The sequence below is a fragment of the Bos grunniens genome, chromosome 16 (assembly GCF_055505025.1).
Source record: "Bos grunniens cultivar Pamir isolate PY7600 chromosome 16, Bosgru_T2T1.0, whole genome shotgun sequence".
NCBI lineage: Eukaryota > Metazoa > Chordata > Mammalia > Artiodactyla > Bovidae > Bos > Bos grunniens.
In genome coordinates this window covers 45,297,419-45,312,270 of record NC_141180.1, presented here as the reverse complement: position 1 = coordinate 45,312,270, position 14,852 = coordinate 45,297,419, and the positions used below count along the sequence as shown (strand labels likewise).

The following is a 14,852-nucleotide window of genomic DNA, read 5'->3' as shown; positions in this document are numbered from 1 at the left end:
TGACAAGAATGGTAGAGTGGAGGCTGGAGGTAGAAGTTACCACTTAAAATTTTGCAATATGCTAGATAATATTAAAAGGGGCACTATAGTACCCAACTACAGGTTAAATAAATTGAACAATTATTTCATTATTAGCCAATATAGACGTGTGAAGGGGATAGGAAGAGATTCTTATGCTTAGGTAGGTGGGCCATAGCAAGCAGTTTAGGGACTCAGTACTAGCTGAAGTGTGAAAATTACCTGTGATTGACAGACGGAGATAGAGATAGAGTCCTGGAAAGTCTGTTAGAATCCTAGAGTTAAAGAATCATTTTAGCTGTTTATCTAAAAATAGAACTAAATCTATAAATTGCACATTAAAGTGTAAAAAAGTGTCAGTTGCTCAGTCGTGTCTGACTCTTTGCAAACCCATGGACTGTAGCCCACCAGGCTCTTCTGTCCATGGAATTATCCAGGCAAGAATACTGGAGTGGATAGCTGTTCCCTTCTCCAGGGGATCTTCCTGACCTAGGGATTGAATCCACGTCTTCTGCATTGCAGGCAGATTTTTGACCATCTGAGCCACCAGAAAATTGCACCTAAAGATACACAAACAAATCAATAAACCTAACTTTTTTATTTTCTATATACATATATGCTTATATTGGACTAAAAAGCTATCTTGAATAGTTCCATGGTTTCTAAGCTTCAAGTTGGCAAACTTTATGTTGTCCCTGCACAAATGCAGTAATAATCCTAGTGAACAAATTTTCTTATCCTTTTTATTGGGAGAAACCATTGACTGCTCTAGAAGGAGTGTGAGTATTACAGTATTATGTTCCAACTATTTCTCAGACTACTGGGAAAATATAATGTTTTCATTGTTATATAAATCTCTACATAGTCCATGTCTAGAATATTGTATATAGAGTCATAAAAGCTAGAGCAATCTAGCCAACCACAGACTGCAGGCACACAGCGCAGTAGAAATTGTTCTAGATGCCTAAACATTGCCTATTAACATTATCTAGTAATGATATGTCATTAGAAGAATTGCTAATAGTATTGGATATTCATATTACAGGACAGTTCAGTTCAGTTCAGTTCAGTTGCTCAGTCGTGTCCAACTCTTTGTGACCCCATGAATCGCAGCACGCCAGGCCTCCCTGTCCATCACAACTCCCGGAGTTCACTCAGACTCACGTCCATCAAGTCGGTGATGCCATCCAGCCATCTCATCCTCTTTCGTCCCCTTCTCAAGTTTAAAATGCTATGTAAATGCCAAATATATTTGTTTGTGGAAGATTATTAACACATAGCAAAACATGTCCCATCTGTAAAATGAAGGAAGCAGATTCTTTGATTACAGAAAGACGTTCAGCTTCAACATTCCATAGCTTTATGTTCTCATGGTCTGATCACGTGCGCGGTTGGTCATTGTGGTCACTATCAGGAAGCAGAGCCATCTTGGTACCTTATGTGAAAGAGCTGAAAGAAGTACAAAGACAGGCTTTTCTGGGATGCTGAGTATTCCAATGTAGGAATGTGCTCAAAAGAAACAAGATAAAATTCTACATGCCTATAAATGAACAGTTTTAAAGAATTATATATGTGTTTTTCCATTTGTTTTCATGAACTAGTGGAGGCACTCCATTTGGGAACGCTAATGGCTGCCCATGGCTACTTCTTTCCAATCTCGGATCATGTCCTCACACTCAAGGATGATGGCACCTTTTACCGGTTCCAAGTAAGTTTATTAAAAGTATTATTTAAAAGTAAAAATATGTCTGCATTTTCATTGTTTTACAGAAATTTTGAGACTTGGCTTATTTTACTTTGACTTGAGCTAGTTAGAATCTAATTAATTAATGATTTGTGAAAACTAAGTTGTGTGATGATTGAAGTTATATTTTATATAAAAAGTTTGGGAAAAATTCAGAGTGACAGTGGAATTCAGGAAGATGAGAGAGTCATCTGTAAATTATATTTATTTGCTAGGAAGGAAGTTGAGAGACGGTAACTAAATTTGTTATATTCTAGACCCTGTGTCATCCAGAGCCATCTACAGTCCAAGCAAACAGTCATGGGAATGCTTAAAGCTCCAGGATAGAAATAACTAATAAATACATATCCTCTGCATGTCTGAGACCTTCTATAAGTCTGTGGAGAAAGGGGCAATGAAGGATGAGATGGTTGGATGACATCACTGACTCAATGAAATGGAGTTTGAGCAAACTCCAGGAGATAATGAAGGACAGGGAAGCCTAGCGTGCTGCTGTCTATGGGATCACACAGTTGGAAATGACTTGGTGACTGAAAAAGTCTGTGAAGGACACGCATGATGCTTTGTGTGTGTATACTCAGGAGGCCATCTTAGATAACTTATGAACTGACAAGAGTTATTCTAGGTCATTTTCAAATGAGATACCTATAAAAAATAATCTTTGAGGAAATGATTATGGACTCCAATTTTGGTCATTGGGCACACAGTCGACACTTGAGTTACGATGATTTACCTGAAGTGTATTCTACATTTCATCAGACATTATGATTCATTAGTAACTGACTAGTGGATTCCAGTCTGTAAAATTAAGGCTCATATAATGCCAGAGTTCAAACTCTAGCTCTAGGTTCTTTCACAGGATTCTTCCCATTGTCCCACTTCTAGACATCGGAGCATTCTTCTCACTAGCTCTGATTTATTGATTAAATAAGTGACTTGAGTGCCTAAGGACTCGCTTGGGGAAACAGAGAACAGAGGGAATATGTTTTGAAAAAAGTTGTTCTCAAAGGTCATTGTCCTCCTAGAGTATTCTCACTGCCACAGAGCACTTCTATCCAAGGAATAATCATTGGATTTTACACTGAATAGCTAGGAAATAATGCAACCTCCTGAAATTGTGATACTGACCTAAGTATTCAAGCAATTGAAATCAGTTGGATCACTTAATTTTAAAAGTCTTTAAAATAATGAAGCTTTATCCTTAGAACAGTTAAATTTTAAGTAATAGTGCTTAAAATAGCTTATTATTAAGTTAGAGTAACTTGTGGTCCTAAGGTTAGCATTTTAGTGAATAAAAATTACTAGTTATTAGAAAAGAAATTTCGTATGTGCTACTAACACTTTTTGATTTTTTAAAGGAGTTACTCTGGTATTGCAGGGTTATATTTTCCATAAAATCTTATTTTCTTATATGAATTTTTCATATACAGACTATAAAGTAAACATTTAAGCCTAAATTTTTTTTTTACAAATTCTAAATAAAAGATATTTTTTGATAAAATACCAACTTTTATCCATCTTCACTGTCAATTTACAAGTAAAATCATCTATGTATAAGATTAATATATCTGTAAGGGAGGCATTGCAGAGAAGGCAATGGCACCCCACTCCAGTACACTTGCTGTAAAATCCCATGGACGGAGCAGCCTGGAAGGCTGCAGTCCATGGGGTTCCTAAGAGTCGGACACGACTGAGTGAATTCACTTTCACTTTTCACTTTCATGCATTGGAGAAGGAAATGGCAACCCACTCCAGTGTTCTTGCCTGGAGAATCCCAGGGACGGGGGAGCCTGGTGGGCTGCCATCTATGGGGTCCCACAGAGTCGGACACAACTGAAGCGACTTAGCAGCAGCAGCAGCAAGGGAGGCACTGAATATAATCTGCATGTGTGTGTGTGTGGCAGGTTGATTCAGGCATGTCTGAGTCTTTGCTGTCCTATGGACTGTAACCCACCAGGTTCCTCTGTCCATGGGATTCTCCAGGCAAGAGTACTGGAGTGGGTTGCCATTCCCTCCTCCAGGGGATCTTCCCAACCCAGGAATTGAACCCTGGTCTCATGTCTCCTGCATTGGCAGCTGGGTTCTTTACCACGAGCGCCACCTGGGAAGCCCTGAATATAATCTACCTCTTGACAATTATTGAATTCAAAAATTTCCCTCAAAACAAACTAGCTGAGGCATGGCTGAAAATTAGTAGTGATGTCTTGAAAGTGAAAGTGAAAATGAAAGTCGCTCAGTCATGTCCGACTCTTTGCGACCCTGTACAGTCCATGGAATTCTCCAGGCCAGAATACTAGAGTGGATAGCCTTTCCCTTCTCCAGGGGATCTTCCCAACCCAGGGATCAAACCCAGATCTCTTACATTACTTATAGGTACAGGCAGAAGATTGCCAAGTTTGATATACCTAAATAGATGATCAGTTCAGTTCAGTTCAGTCGCTCAGTCGTGTCCAACTCTTTGCAACCCCATGGACTGCAGCACACCAGGCCTCCCTGTCCATCTCCCACTTGTGGAGTTTACTCAAATTCATGTCCTTCGAGTCGGTGATACCATCCAACCATCTCATCCTCTGTCGTCCCCTTCTCCTGCCTTCAATCTTTCCCAGCATCAGGTCTTTTCAAATGAGTCAGCTCTTCCCATCAGGTGGCCAAAGTATTAGAGTTTCAGCTTCAAAATCAGTCCTTCCAATAGATGATAGATAATCTTTTAAATTATATGAATTAATGTTAAATACTTTAATGGCATATACACATATTCAAAATAGGATATAAATATGATATATTTGTAAATCTAATAGCCATACAATCTTAAAACCAAGGTTTTAAAAGCAAACAAAAAAAACCTCACCAAAGTCAGGGATAATTTAATTCCTGCTACAGTGTCTACCAAGGCATTAATTAATCTATACTTGAACAGCTCTAGAAATAGAAAACGCATTATTGTTCAAGGTATATGCTTCCGTTTTTGCATTGGTTCCAGGCAGCATTAAGTTCTTTATTACATTAAATTGAAATTCAACTCCATGAAAGGATTTTAAAATTCATGAATTAAACTAGGAAGCCTGCAATGTTGTGTTTATAATTGCTTCAGGAAACGATTGAGATTCTGGCCATCATTAGGAATCCGAAGAAGCTTTGGGGCATAAGTTTGAGACAAACAGTTTCACTAATATGCTGCACTGTGTAAATTTTCAATCATGTGATTTTTGTATGCACTGTAAACTTATAATTGTCTAATTATTCTCCTTAGCTAACTGAAATTGAGATCTGACATGATTATCCAGATCACTTTCATGACTTTCATCACATTAGAATATGTGCCAAAGATTACTGAGTGATGGCTAGACAGTTTTGGATCTGTTTAATCACAGCTAAAGGACCCAACTCTGAAAAACAAAGAAACTCATACACTAAAGTGTCCTAAAGTCTAGCTGAACTGTGAAAGTAAATTTTTAAATTCCAGCAAACTATAAGGTTTGTTATTCTTTAAATGTCTTTTGTGCTGTGTCCTGTGCAAGTCACTTCAGTCATGTCTGACTCTTTGTGACCCTATGAACTGTAGCCCACTAAGCTCCTCTGGCCATGGGATTCCCCAGGCAAGAATACTGGAGTGACTTGCCATCTCCTCCTCCAGAGGATCTTCCTGACCCAGGGATCAAACCCATGTCTCTTACGTCTCCTATATTGGCAGGCAGGTTCTTTACCACTAGAGCCATCTAGGGAAGAAATTGTCTTTTCAGTTCAGTTCAGTTCAGTCGCTCAGTTGTGTCCAACTCTTTGCGACCCCATGAATCGCAGAACACCAGGTCTTCCTGTCCATCACCAACTCTCAGAGTTCACTCAGACTCACGTCCATCGAGTCAGTGATGCCATCCAGCCATCTCATCCTCTGGCGTCCCCTTCTCCTCCTGCCCCCAATCCCTCCCAGCATCAGAGTCTTTTCCAGTGAGTCAACTCTTTGCATGAGGTGGCCAAAGTACTGGAGTTTCAGCCTTAGCATCATTCCTTCCAAAGAAATCCCAGGGCTGATCTCCTTCAGAATGGACTGGTTGGATCTTCTTGCAGTCCAAGAGACTCTCAAGAGTCTTCTCCAACACCACAATTCAAAAGCATCAATTTTTCGGCACTCAGCTTTCTTCACAGTCCAACTCTCACATCCATACATGACCACAGGAAAACCCATAGCCTTGGCTAGACGGACCTTTGTTGGCAAAGTAATGTCTCTGCTTTTCAGTATGCTATCTAGGTTGGTCATAACTTTTCTTCCAAGGAGTAAGTGTCTTTTAATTTCATGGCTGCAGTCACCATCTGCAGTGATTTTGGAGCCCAGAAAAATAAAGTCTGACACTGTTTCCACCGTTTCCCCATCCATTTCCCATGAAGTGATGGGAAAAGATGCCATGATCTTCGTTTTCTGAATGTTGAGCTTTAAGCCAACTTTTTCAGTCTCAACTTTCACTTTCATCAAGAGGCTTTTTAGTTCCTCTTCACTTTCTGCCATAAGGGTGGTGTCATCCGCATAGCTGAGGTTATTGATATTTCTCCCGGCAATCTTGATTCCAGCTTGTGCTTCTTCCAGCCCAGAATTTTTCATAATGTACTCTGCACAGAAGTTAAATAAGCAGGGTGACAATATACAGCCTTGACGTACTCCTTTTCCTATTTGGAACCAGTCTGTTGTTCCATGTCCAGTTCTAACTGTTGCTTCCTGACCTGCATATAGGTTTCTCAAGAGGCAGGTCAGGTGGTCTGGTATTCACTCCCCTCTTTCAGAATTTTCCACAGTTTATTGTGATCCACACAGTCAAAGGCTTTGGCATAGTCAATAAAGCAGAAATAGATGTTTTTCTGGAACTCTTTTGGTTTCCTAGAAAAAAATATTGCAATATTAGTAAAGAGTGTTAGTTTTATACCTTTTCCACTTAATGTTGTTGTTGTTCAGTTGCTCAGTCATGTCTGACTCTTTGTGACCCCATGGACTGCAGCACACCAGTCGACCTTGTCTTTCACCATCTCCTGGAACCTGCTCAAATTCATGTCCATTGAGTCAGTGATGCCACACACCCAACCATCTCATCCTCTGGCACTCCCTTCTCCTCCTGCCTTCAGTCTTTCTCAACATCAGGGTCTTTTCTAATGAGTCGGCTCTTTGCATCAGGTGGCCACAGTATTGGAGCTTCAGCTTCAGCATCAGCATCAGTCCTTCTAATGAATATTCAGGGTTGATTTCCTTTAGCATTGACTGGTTTGATCTCCTTGGAAGACCTGAAAACATCTTTCCACATAATATCACAGGATAAAATAGTTTCATTTATTTATTTTTACAGTCAGAGAGTTTTCACTAAATAAATGATAGAAAAATAAATAAAAATTGTAAGAATACTGGTGAAAACATTCCTTGTAGTTTTGAGGGGGAAAAAAAAAAAGTTATGTTGTCTGACCAGTCTGACTAGAGTGTATATTTTTAAAATTAAATAAATATGCTTGCACACACACACACATCCCCCAAACTAAAGAAGCAACCCAAAGGGAATAATGCATTCTCTGAGAAGTATCTCAAACACTAGCAGCCCGCATGAAAAGAAGATTTTTTTCTATTTTCTTTCTCTATGCTTCCCCTAGAATAGTGACCCAATTTTGTCCTCAAATTGGGTTAAGTGAATTTATTTGCCAATGAGGGGGTGCTGTATAAAGCCTTGATATCCCCCTTTATCTAGTGCTTCAACCTTTTTACCCTCTAAATTTGTTCACCTATATACAGAATTAATATTAGTAGCCTTCTTTATGATACCAGAGCAATTTCCAAGAAAGTATAGAGAGTGAATCAAATCCCCTGGGAGTCCTGAACTGTTTGGAAGGACCCTCTCTCAGAGATTCAAAAAGTTTTCCCAATTACCCTTTTACCCTCCTTGAGAATCCCTCTTCTAAGAGGCAGAATTATCAAACCGGTAATCAGAGATTGGGCTTCCCAGATGGCACAGTGGCAAAAAATCCGCTTGCCAAGGCAAGAGAGTTACGAGACGTGGGTTCGATCCCTGGGTTGAAAAGATCATCTGAAGAAGAAAACGGCAACCCACTCCAGTATTCTTGTTTGGAAAATTCTATGGACAGAGGACCCTGGCTGGCTACAGTCCATAGGGTCGCAAAGAATTGGACATGACTAAGTGACTGAGCATGCATGCATGCAATCAGAGATTACACCAAATATGCTTGCTACACACAGATTGTTAATCTGATTGTTAATGTAAAATTGAAAAATATAATCAAATCCACAAGTCTGATATCTACAGAGACTGTTCCATTGAATCCCAGGGCCATCATCATCCGAGGAACAATTTGAAAGAGCAGACAGGTAGTCATGGAGTTTGCTCAGAGTTTAGAGTCAAGCATGTCCAGCCATCAGGGCTAGAAAAACCCTATCAGAAAATATAACCTGCTGATGATAATAATTGGTTTTCTCAATCAGACAGTTTCTTTATAGTTTCATCAGTCAGTTTCTAGAATTTCACAGAATCATATATGTCTATTGTTAAGCAGTCAACTAAGATATTAGTTTAAAAAATTGATCTCTGACTTGTGCAGTTTAAAAATTTAGAGCAGTAAGTGTGTCTATGAAGAAATGTTTTTTAAAGTGAAGGAGAAAAGTTGTTTTAATCTAGCTGGATAATGTTGAGAACTGCACTATTATAATTAATAGAGCCAGGCAACTGTTTGCCCATCGTAAGGAAAAATTCTGATGGTTGTGCTTTTGGACATATGGAGGGCAACGATGAAATACACGAATCAACAAAATTAATTTTCTAAATATAAACTTATTTCATCATGAGTCTTAGTGAATATAATACTTTGCTTTCAGTCTTTGTGGATTAACACTTCTATTAACACTTCTGTATAAATAGTGCAATCAGTTCTTTTACCTTTATGTCAGATGACATGCAACTGTAGCAAAGGCACACTGTTTTATATACATGCTGTACTTATTTAGAGGCTGAACAATTGATTAGCAAAGTAAATTTAAAAGGAAAACCTTACAGTGCCTCTCTGAGTATTTTTTTCTAGATAATAAAACACATTGTTAGCAAACTGTTCTAGATAATTGCTGAAGATAAACACGGTTCATAAAGCAGGAGTCCCACTAACTCTTTATGTGTTTAACCTAAGTTCCACTTCTTTTCATTCCACAGACACCCTATTTTTGGCCATCAAATTGTTGGGAGCCGGAAAACACAGACTATGGTCAGTGCACTATTTCTTCATTTTATTGTTGACAATACCATTATGTATGGATAAATACGTGCTTGCATTTTATTGTTTGTCACTGAGAAGAGAATACTAAAAATTTCAATAGGGAGTAATATTTCTAACATTGAATTTATAAATGACCTTGTTTGGAAAGTCACCAAATCTGGTGGCAGCTTATTCCATGTTATAGTGCCTCTTGTGACTATTAAAAAAATACTTTTCCTTTGAATAGATTAAAGAGCTATAAATAAACCTAAAAGGATTATTATTATTATTGTTACTCTACTGGAAAGAGTAACAAAGGGGTTCAGAGAGCCAGAATTTTTGTTCACCTCTTCTATTTAGCTATGATTTGTAGTAAGTCCCTTGCCTTCCACACTGCACTTTTCTCACTATTATTTGAGGGATCTTGTGATCCTGTTAGCAGAAGGTTTTGTTAAACATGAAAGGCCAAATGCAAACAAGAGAAAAGATACAGTAGGAAATTCAATCATAGTGAATCAAATTCAGTCTACTTCAAATGAACTCAGTTCAACAACCATGATTTTAATTAAACTCTTCAAGGAAACAGGCTCCTAATAAGTGCTGCTTCTTACATTTTCCTGAAGGCTACAGTTTTAAAACATTGTAATATTTCATGGTTTTTAAATATCATTTTTACGAGTATTTATTGAGGATTTGTTTCAATGCCAAGGGCCATAGTAGGTACTGGGATAAGGAGACTCTGACTTTATCTACACTACTGAGTAACTCATAGGCTAAGTGAGAAAAGAGAATTACACAAAAGAAGTTGCTGTGAAGTGCCTAGTGAATGTTAATAGTGGTATATGTAAAATAGATGGAAGTTTGTAAGAATAAGAGAATTACTTTGAGGGTTTCCAGAGTGATCTCACAAAAGAACTGAGAGCATTTGAGGTGGATTTTAAAAGAGGGGAAATTTTTCAGGAAGCAAGGCAGAGAAGGCATTTGAGGCAGAGAAAGGGCCAGCATATGCAAAGACAGAAACTTGACAGCAATCTGGCTTTCTTTGCCTCCTGGAAAGACATTTGATAGAAAACCATAGGAAAGTCCATAAAAAACCAATGAAATCAACCCTCATTTTTGTCAAACTTGGATTTCATAGTTCATCCAGGTGGTCATGTGCCAACCAAAAATTCAAACTAACATAACTTACAGAAAACAATCTAAAAACCAGAGTACTTAACAATTAATAGAATAGATGATTCTTTTCTAGTGAGGGGAATGTTGCTTTTTTTCATCCAGGGTACACAGCAGGGTATAACTTCCCTAGTGGCTCAGACGGTAAAGAGTCTGCTCACAATGTGGGAGACCCGGCTTCAATTCTTGGGTCGGGAAGGTCACCTGGAGAAGGAAATGACAACCCACTCCAAGTATTCTTGCCTGGAAAATCCATGGACAGAGAAGCCCGGCAGGCTATAGTCCATGGGATTGCAAAGAGTGGGACACAACTGAGCGACAAACACTTTCAGGGTACGCATTCTTCAAAACTGAGACACTTAAAGAGAAAAGTTACTTAAAAAAAAAAAAAAACACAGCTTTCTGATTGGTATGTCTGAGTTGGAGAACTTTGTGGAATGTTTTGTCTATCCTGGGACTATTCAGTTCAGTCGCTCAGTCGTGTCTGACTCTGCAACCCCATGGACTGAAGCACTCCAGGCCTCCCTGTATCACCAACTCCCGGAGTTTACTCAAACTCATGTCCATTGAGTCAGTGATGCCATCCAACCATCTCAACCTCTGTCATCCCCTTTTCCTCCTGCCTTCAATCTTTCCCAACATCAGGGCCTTTTCAAATGAGTCAGTTCTTTGTATCAGGTGGCCCAAGTATTGGAGTTTCAGCTTCAGCATCAGTCCTTCCAATTAATATTCTGGACTGATTTCCTTTAGAATGGACTGGTTGGTTCTCCTTGCAGTTCAAGGGAATCTCAAGAGTCTTCTCCAACACCACAGTTCAAAAGCATCAATTCTTCAGCACTCAGATTTCTTTATAGTCCAACTCTGACATCCATACATGACTACTGGAAAAACCACAGCTTGACTAGACGGACCTCTGTTGGTAAAGTAATGTTTCTGCTTTTTAATATGCTGTCTAGGTTGGTCATAACTTTTCTTCCAAGAAGCAAGCATCTTTTAATTTCATGGCTGCTGTCTCCATATGCAGTGATTTTGGAGCCCAAAAAAATAAAGTCTGTCACTGCTTCCAGTTTCCCCGTCTATTTCCCATGAAGTGATGGGACCAGATGCCATAATCTTAGTTTTATGAATGTTGAGTGTTAAGCCAACTTTTTCACTCTCCTCTTTCACTTTCATCAAGAGTGAAAGTTCTTCTCTTTCTGCCATAAGGGTGTTGTCATCTGCCTGTCTGAGGTTATTGATATTTCTCCCAGCAATCTTGATTCCAGCTTGTGCTTCATCCAGCCCAGCATTTCTCATGATGTACTGTTCATATAAGTTAAATAAGCAGGGTGACAATATACCACCTTGACGTACTCCTTTCCCTATTGGAACTGGTCTGTTGTTCCATGTCCAGTTCTAACCTGGGATGGTGCCTGGGAATCATTTCACCAAAGATTATGGAGTACGAGTGAAGAAAACACCTGGACATCCGAAAAGGAGCTCACTGAGAAAAACCCAGGCGATGGAGGCAGACAGACCTGAGCTCAGTTGGTGTGTCACAGCAACATACCAACTGTGTAACTTTGGTCAAGGCTTGTTACCTCTCTGAGCCTGTCTGCTTGCTTTTCAAGAAAAAATAATAATAATACTGACTCCCTAAAATTGTTGAATGAATAAAAATGAATATGCCTAAGAAAACTGGCATTGTTCCTCTCATACTTAATGGATCAAAATTGTTTTCGCTTGTCATTATAATTTACTGACAGATGCACTTTCCCTGTTCCTTGCATAAAGGCAAATTCTTATTCTTAATGTTCTCTCCATACATCTTTTGTGTTTTTCTTGAATATGTTAATGTTTACAATGGCAGTTCATATTTCAACACTTCATGATAGATTAATGTTTTAGTGCTAAACACGAGGAAATGGCATGGCTTACACAGAAAATAATTTATGGAACATCTCTCAAAGTCAGTCATCTCAAAATTATTAATGTCATTCGGTTTAACATTAGCTCTTGTCAGAGTCCATTTAATGAGAGTCATTGTCTAAACTTTCTCCCAAACCTGGAGAGCATTTAATTTTTAACTAAAAGTAGGCATAGTCTTTATTATTCTGTTTGTTTTTCCCCCTGAATAAACATATACCAGTTTATGTCTCATTTGCTTGGTTTATTATACAAGTGAAGATTAATATGCAAGTGTATTATTATACAAGTGAACAATAAAATAAATATTCAATAAAAGGTTATAGATGGCTGGATGGCATCACCGACTCAACGGACGTGAGTTTGAGTGAACTCTGGGAGTTGGTGATGGACAGGGAGGCCTGGTGTGCTGCGATTCATGGGGTCACAAAGAGTCAGACACGACTGAGCGACTGAACTGAACTGAACTGAAAAGGTTATAGACAAAGAGAAAGTGAAATGATAATGATCTCAGACACTGTACCACTCCTATAGGCAATGATGCTTTGTCTTCTGTGATTTATCTTTTTACATACAAGTATAGAAGCGATTCAAATTATCCAACTTTGAATTTCCCACCACTGTTTGTTGAAAGAACATTTATAAAGCATGAACACTTTCTTATAAAGAGGATGTTGATGCTGTAATTGAGTTGGAAGTCCCAACAGAAATAATAGTGATTACTTAGCTGTTTTTTTCTGAGACAGCATGGAACAGACAATAACTTATTGATTAAAGAAGATTTAAAGAATGCTTCTTATACTCTGTCAATATCTAATGTCTGTTTTCATCACCAATTTAAACTTGCTGGAAAGCCTCTGGAGAACATAAACATCTACAAGCCAGTTTATACGGAGAAACACTTTTCCATGGTTACCTTGGTTTCATAGAAAAATAGAATATGTTGATTGTGTTTAGTTACTAAGACAAGCCAATATGAACTAAAGGGCTATGAAAAAAACACCGTTCTTTGACAATTAAGTTGTGTGAGATTTCTGATATTTTTTCACCCAAGTACAAAAAAATAATCCAATCCAAGTAAAATGGAGTCAGGAATGAATTTCCCATGTATTTACATCAAGAATCATCTAGTATAAAGGGATTGCAATGAGAGCTGGAGGCCAAGACCCAAGGAAGTTTTTAAGAGAACTGTGGTAAGGAGTAGAGACTGTAGTGGTGGTAGAAAACTCAAGCAGAAGCGAGAGATGGTAAGTTCACTGATATTATAAGCAAACAATGCACATTGAAATTCCTGCAGATGAACACACATCAACCAACATCTTTCATCTGGCTTCTTTTGAGGGTGCAATCTCCAGTATTCAAATAGAATGTGGACCTCAAGAAATTGAAATTTCCAGTAAAGACAGGAGCTGATGCTATACTTTTATGACTCACCTCATTCACTTCACCCAAATCCTGACCCTGTTGGAGCATGTCCTTATTGAATACTTTTATATTTTTTTCATTGCTGCTGCTGCTGCTAAATCGCTTCAGTCGTGTCTGACTCTGTGCGACTGCATAGATGGCAGCCCACCAGGCTTCCCCATCCCTGGGATTCTCCAGGCAAGAATACTGGAGTGGGTTGCCATTTCCTCCTCCAATGCATGAAAGTGAAAAGTGAAAGTGAAGTCACTCAGTTGTGTCCGACTTTTCGCAACCCCATGGACTGCAGCCTACTAGACACCTCCGTCCATAGGATTTCCCAGACAAGAGTACTGGAGTGGGGTGCCATTGCCTTCTCTGATATGTTACATTAAAGTATTATTTATTTTCTTGATTAATGGGTAATTTGGCAATCTGTTGACTTACCCTGTAGGCAAATGCCTCACTCATCTCATCCTAGGGGCAACTGAAACCAATGTATGCCAACTGCAGAAAGGCAGACATGTTCTCAACATAAGGAACTTTTGACAATTTAACAATGAAAATTGTCCAGAACTTACCTTATTTTGCAGAATGATGGTTTGTGCCCCAAAATATTCTACCAATGCTCTATTTCCCTCAGGATGTTTTGAGGACCTTTAGCCTATATAGAAAGGTTCTTGGACTTCCCAGATGGCTTAGTGGTAAAGAACCTACCTGACAATGCAAGGGACATAAGAGAGGCGAGTTTGATCCCTGGTGGAGAAGATCCCCTGGTGGAAAAAATGGCAACCTACTCCAGTTCTTGCCTGGAGAATCCCTCGGATGGAGGAAATTGGCTACAGTCCATTGGGTTGTAAAAGGGTTGGACACAGCATAGCAACTAAACAACAACAAAAAAAGGGCTTTGACAGTGTCAGTGTACAACCAAACTTCCCATTTTGCTTAGGCTTAATAACTACAGGAAGCATATTTATTTCATTTAAAGTTTTACTAAAGAAAAATAGTTAATTATGGTGACCATGAAAATAATAGACTGCTTACAATCCTTATATAGACTTTTTGACAATCAAAGAATGAAAGGGAAAATTTAAAAATAAAAAAAAGATCTCATATAAATGAGATCATTTATAATATTGTTGTTCAGTCCCTCAGTCATGTCCAACTCTTTGCGACCCCCCTAGACTGCAGCACGCCAGACTTCCCTGTCCTTCACTATCTCCCAGAGTTTGCTCGAACTCATGTCCATTGAGTCAGTGATACCACTCAACCATCACATCCTCTGTTACCCTCTTCTGCTCCTGTACTCAATCTTTCACAGCATCAGGGTCTTTTACAATTAGTCAGAATATAAGTAAGCACTAATAGGCAAACCTTACCTGCC

General features: G+C 38.8%; 1 protein-coding gene across 13 annotated transcripts in view; it reads left to right on the top strand.

The window, feature by feature from the left end:
• RGS7 (regulator of G protein signaling 7) overlaps positions 1–14,852 on the top strand; it is a 525,872-nt gene that overhangs the window by 400,478 nt on the left and 110,542 nt on the right. For all 13 annotated transcript variants that reach the window (XM_086342661.1, XM_086342663.1, XM_086342658.1 and 10 more), the window contains 2 exons: positions 1,620–1,726; positions 8,947–8,998. In XM_086342661.1, coding sequence (XP_086198787.1) covers positions 1,620–1,726; positions 8,947–8,998 — 159 coding nt within the window. The remainder of the gene's footprint in view (positions 1–1,619; positions 1,727–8,946; positions 8,999–14,852) is intronic.